This window comes from Cyphomyrmex costatus, unplaced genomic scaffold (genome assembly GCF_001594065.2).
Source record: "Cyphomyrmex costatus isolate MS0001 unplaced genomic scaffold, Ccosl1.0 scaffold224, whole genome shotgun sequence".
Classification (NCBI taxonomy): domain Eukaryota; kingdom Metazoa; phylum Arthropoda; class Insecta; order Hymenoptera; family Formicidae; genus Cyphomyrmex; species Cyphomyrmex costatus.
Window position 1 is genome coordinate 69,277 of NW_017276302.1, and position 6,569 is coordinate 75,845.

Here is a 6,569-nt window from a genome sequence, read left to right on the forward strand (position 1 = left end):
GTAAAGATGAGAGAAATGTTAAAAAATTGTAATAACTAAAGAGAAAAATACGGCGAAAGAGAGGGGTGGTGCGGGTGGGGGAGGGACGGGGGAGGAGGTCCGGTGGATTGAAGATAGTGAAGGTGCGGAGGATGTTAAAAAGTTGTAATAACGAAAGAGTATGAAATACGGCGAAAGAGAGAGGTGATGGGAGAGGGGAGGGGCGTGGGGGGGAAGTCCGGTGGGTCGAAGATGGTGGAGGTGCAAGTGAAAATTGAGAGAGGATGTCAAAAAGTTTTAATGGCCTTGAATGCGGACAGAGAAAAAGGAGGAGAAGGAGATGTTTCTTAATTTTTCATTAAAATCACCACTTTTCGACCGCTTATACCTCCAGAACAGCTTGACCGATTTAAAATTTTTTTTGCTCAAATTACTCGTGGCGATGTCGCCTTTCAGGACATATAACGTTCAATTCAAAATTTTTTATATTTTAGTAGTTATGCACCCTCCAAAAATGGACATTGGTAGCTCGAGATAAGAAACTTGTAGTGTCTTTCAGTTTTTGAACATGGCCGGAGACACTACCGCGTCTCCTGATTAAAACATGACTATTAAAATTTAATAGATATCAGAGACAAATTATCCATTAATTGATTAAATATTTCGATAAAAATATTTAGACATGCTAATAAGACAATACTTGTGCACTTGGTGGTCCATAACCATGTGGTGGTACATGTGGCGGTCCATGTGATTGTCCATGAGGCGGGCCATGAGGAGGACCATGAGGAGGACCATGAGGCGGCCCATGTGGTGGACCATGAGGCGGACCAGGAGGTCCCGGTGGATGTTGACCCGGATGTTGATGAGGTGGTCCTTGCGGAAAGAATGCGGGATTGACATGAGGTGCTGGGCCACCCGGTGGTCCTTGAGGAGGACCTTGTGGTGGTCCACCATGTCCTGGAGGCGGTCCGCCTGGACCTAATAATGTACTTGATAAATACTTCAAATATTTATTTGTTAAATATAAATGAATATTTTTCGTGGTCATAAACAGATTTCTATATACAATATGTTATTAGACTATTGTAGGGATGGGTGATATAGCACCGATATTTTAAGTATCGATATTTTGGAACTTTTTTTCCCGATATTTTATATTTTGATATTGTCACGTATTAACATTTAAACAGGAATATCGAAATTCCGATACAGTCCATTGTTCAGAGCATAAAATATATATATAATATCTGGAGACACGGTAGTGTCTCGGCGCTAAGCCAAGCGCGCGACACTGCCGTGCCTCCTTTACGCGACACGGAGAATTTTTCGGGGTCGAGATGATCAGATCTCAGTAACGGCTGAACCGATCAAGTTCTACATACGCTCAATCGACAGGAAATACTTAAATTGTATGATAAAAGTGCTTTCATTTTTTTTCTACGTGCCCTACGAGCGGAGATATCGCAACGCAAAGTCCGGATCTGTAAATTTTCACGTTTCAATTTTTAAGATAAGTCGACCAAGGGAGTGGTAGGAGAAATGGGAGAAATGTCCATCTCGTTTTTCCGATAATAGAGGGCCTTTGACTTTATGTGTTATCTCACTCTATCTATCTATCATCTCACTCTATCTATCCTATATCTAACCAGCAGACCAGTGTTGCATGCTGTATCACATATGACGCGCGCGCGATTTAACTCTTTTAATTAAAAATATTATTCAATATAATCAATATATAATATAAAATATTTATTATTATATATATAAATATTAAAATTGAAATATCGAAATAGATATATGTACGTCGTCGAGAAAGTCGTGTCTACGTGTTTGATTTCGAGGAAGTCAGTGTCTAGGTGTTCGCCTTCGAGGAAGTGGGTGTCTACGTGTTCGTCTTCGAGGAAGTGAGTGTCTAGGTGTTCGCCTTCGAGGAAGTGAGTGTCTAGGTGTTTGCCGTCGAGGAAATGGATGTTTAGGTGTTCGCCGTCGAGGAAATGGGTTCGTTTGTAAGAAACGTCATCGTCGTCGTCGTCGTCGTCATTATTGCTAGCTACGGAGTGAGGAAATGCATTCTGGAATTTTTGGTGCAAGAGATAAATGTGGTCGCGACAATATCGATCGCTGCGATCTGTACGATCGTTAAAGTCGGATTATTAAGTGTCTCGGCAATAACAAAGGATTGAGGTTAGGAACTCTGTCACATTGATGGTATAGACTAGACGAACACGTAAGTGCGGTTACATATTTTCTGCTTTATTACAAAAATTCTCTGCTGTAATTTCACTGTAAGAATACAAATTATTTTCTATATAATTATTTTCTTTTTACAGCATTAGGTTAGGTTACTTATTTACCGAGACACTACCGTGTCTCCAGATCTGTTATTTATTTGTTTGGTAGATACCTTAATTTGTATTCTCTATTCCTTATATAATTATAAGAATTGATTCTTTGTGCTTGTTGATAGGAAAAGTCTGAAAAGAAAAAAGGTATCGATTTAAAAGACTCTTACTTACCTTTTCTTTTCAGAATTTTCCCTTCAATAAATCTGAAGATAAAATACAGCACAAAGAATCAATTCTCTTATAATAATAAAGATAAAACTTATTTGATACAGTTACTCAAAACATAAAATTACTTGGTTTTAGTACTTGAAATCTTTAAAACTTTAAATAATTATCTAATAATGAAATATATTAACATGGAAAGTAACTGATATATTATTGAAGGTGCCAGTTCAAAGTGAACATTCATATATCCTTTTGTTGCATATATACGTAATAATGATTTAACAACACTTGTACACTAGTTGTTTACAATAGTAAGTTTATAAAGAATTTATTGGCTCGTAACCCTGTTTCTCTCCATTAGTTTTAAATTTATTGAGCCTTATTACAATTTACATTATAATAGCAATGTTAAATCATTATTACGTATATATGCAACAAAAGAATATATACTTTATGTATGTTTACTTTGAACTTGCACCTTCAATAATATATGAGTCATTTTTCATGGTAATATGTACCATTTCATTATTTTTCAATAATAAAATGTATTACGTTAAAATAGACAATTTTGTATAAGAATTCTTTTAAAATTAATATTGATCTTTTGTGATTTATTTTTAAAAAACTGTTACATATATATATATATATATATACTGTTTAATCTCTCACCTAGAACACTATATTTTATTCAAGATTTTGGAGTGTAAGTTATAAGTAGTTTTCAATCACGTATATCTTCATAAGTATACATTTACAAATTATTATTCCAATTAATAATTATTATCGTGAAGAAGGATTGTTCTGATAATCAATTTTGTAATAACATTATACCAAAAAAATCTATTACCTATAATCAAATACGCCAATAAACGTAATTTTTGAAAAAAATGATTGAAATTATTTAAATTATTTATATATTTGCAGATACACAATTTAGATGTAATTGATCAAAATGGTATTCAATTGGGAGGAAGAAATACCTAAAACGATAATAATGTAAAGATATTAGAGAGATCTGAGTACATTGAGAATTCTTGATGCCAGTGCTATAATCTTGGATGTGACTAATGCAAAGCTCGTCGACAATAATGTTGCCCTAAATAAAAGTACATTAAATTCTGAAGGTAATATGATGCAACCGACAATTATGACGTTAGAAAACAAACTGATATATTATTGAAGGTGCCAGTTCAAAGTGAACATTCATAAAATGTATACGGTAAATGTCCCAGTTTGCGACCATGACCCTGTTTGTGACCACTTTAAGACTTATATGTAATTAATCAGAAATTTCAAGTAATTTATCTCTGAAAACAATATTTATTACGTTTTTCAATTAATAATCCATCGTTTTGATATGTGATGTAGTGATATTTGGTAAACAGATAACTCATGAAAATGTGAAATAAGGTGCCCGTATCGTCATTAAGTGCAGATCGAGCACGTTGTTGTCGCCACGTTGGTAGACATGGCGTTTGTCACGGCAAAGTCATAGCTGTGTCATATTGTCGTAGACAAACGTTCATAAACAGCTTTTGTGATAAAGTTTTAGTGAACAAGTGAATAAATATTGTGCTATGTGTGAATTCTGAAAAAGGTCGGTAATTTTGAGTATATAAGTGAATATGACAAATCGGTTCAATAAAATACGCATGTTTCTATCTGTGATTGTCTCAAGAGAACTAGCTATAACATTAAATTTCGTTGCTTTTTTCAAAAAGATAACAATTAATACTCATCTCCATATGTTTCTAAACACGTATGAGTTACATTTTGGACGAATAAACGGAAATATTCGATGTATGCTCGAAGGAAAATTTTGGTGGCAATGCTATCACTTTTGGCTAGGTCGCTTACAATGGACATCGTGTGTATTGCATCATGTGCGTCGGTCACTAACAAATGGTGATACATTCGATCCAATCACTAACCGTGGAGTCACAAATAGGGCAAAATTAAAATCAAGCGGTCACTAATGTCTACATTTACATAGTTTGCTATTTATTTTTTTATATTTATTAGATTATGTTTACAACCCCAGTAAAGCATGTTTTTCGATACAAAAATGATTAATCTTGAGTTCGGTATAATTGATTCCTGATTTTAATCACTCTAGAGTATTTTTCATTCGTATTAACTCATGCGATTTTCTTACAAGGTCACAAACTGGGACATTTACCTTATCCTTTTGTTGCATGTATACGTAATAATGATCTAACAACACATGTACACTAGATGTTTATAATAGTAATGTTAAATCATTATTATTACGTATGCTGCAAAAGAATATACACTTTATGTATGTTTACTTTGAAATGGCACCTTCAATAACATATGAGTCATTTTTCATGGTAATATGTATGATAGTATTTTTTATATACATATTCATTTTCATTTCTTTATCTTTCAATAATGATTGAAATGACAAAATTAATGACAAAAAACTATTATAGTTTGATCTCTCACCTAGAACACTATATTTGATTCAAGATTTTGGAGTGTAAGTTAACAAGTTTTCAATCACGTATATCTTCATAAGTATACGTTTACAAATTATGATTCTAATTAATAATTAATATCGTGAAGAAGGATTGTTCCGATAATCAATTTCGTAATAACATTATACCAATAAAATCTATTACATATAATCAATAATCAAATACGCTAATAAATGTAATTTCTGAGAGAGAAAAAATGATTGAAATTATTTAAATATTTATATATTTTACAGGTACATAATTTAGAAGTAATTGATCAAAATGGTGTTCAATTTGGATGGAGGAGGAAATACCATAAAACGATAATAATATAAAGACATTAGATCCGAGTACATTAAAAGTTCTTGATGCCAGTGCTATAATCTTGGATGTGACTAATGCAAAGCTTGTCGACAATAATGTTGCCCTAAATAAGAGTGGTATCAAAATAGTTGACAAGCGCAGTAGTACATTACAATAATAAAAGTACATTAAATTCTGAAGGTAATGCAATGCAACCGACACTTTCGACGTTAGAAAACAAACTGATATATCATTGAAGGTGCTAGTTCAAAGTGAACATTCATAAAATGTATATCCTTTTGTTGCATATATACGTAATAATGATTTAACAACACATGCACACTAGATGTTTATAACAATAATGTTAAATCATTATTATTTCGTATATATGCAACAAAAAAATATACATTTTATGTATGTTTACTTTGAACTGGCACCTTCAATAGTATATGAGTCATTTTTCATGGTAATAATGTATAATCCTCACAATATTAGTTACTAATTATAATAGAAAGAATTTTATTACCTTCAAGCATATAAAGTCTAAGAAGGGGGCTTGGTTTACAGTTTATCTATCTATCCTCACACATCCATCCATACTCTGCTCTCGTGCATATTTCCTCTTTATCCTAGTTTACTCAACTAGCCTTCATTCATCTATTAGCATAATACGTTACAACCTTTCCTCTCTTACATATTATCTATTTAATTTATCAATTCCTCCTTGCAAATTACAAAAAAAAATTACCTCTCTAGTCATTCTTGTATTCCTAACTCGTTTCCTTGCTTCACAATTTTATCCTTTTCTATTCCTTATTCTATTTTATTCTATTTCTCGTAGCTACTCTTTCGCTTTTAAATCCGTACATGAAGTCTATATTCATACCTATTCATAATCCTATTCATTCCTATTCATAATCCTATGCCTCACTCTATCAATCAACTTATCTATGTATACCTTTTACTGACGCTTTCTTTATAAATTTACTTCGCCTAACTATTTGCACAGAATTTCGTTACTAATTATAATAATAATTTGTAAATGTGTGCTTATGAAGATACACGTGATTGAAAACTGGTTAACTCACACACATGTGCTCCAAACTCTTGAATCAAATATAGTGTTCTAGGTGAGAGACAGAAATAACAGTTTTTTAGATTTCAAAAATGAATCACATAAGATCAGTATTAATTCAAAAGAATTCTTATGTACTCCAAAATCTTGAATCAAATATAGTGTTCTATGTGATCAAAATAACAGTTTTTTATATTTTAAAAATGAATCACAAAAGATCAA

The 6,569-nt window shown here is 32.5% G+C and overlaps 1 protein-coding gene across 3 annotated transcripts in view; it reads right to left on the minus strand.

The window, feature by feature from the left end:
• Positions 1–6,569, minus strand: part of Cpsf6 (cleavage and polyadenylation specificity factor subunit 6) — a 52,630-nt gene that overhangs the window by 9,716 nt on the left and 36,345 nt on the right. For all 3 annotated transcript variants that reach the window (XM_018539883.1, XM_018539882.1, XM_018539885.1), the window contains one exon: positions 680–960. In XM_018539883.1, coding sequence (XP_018395385.1) covers positions 680–960 — 281 coding nt within the window. The remainder of the gene's footprint in view (positions 1–679; positions 961–6,569) is intronic.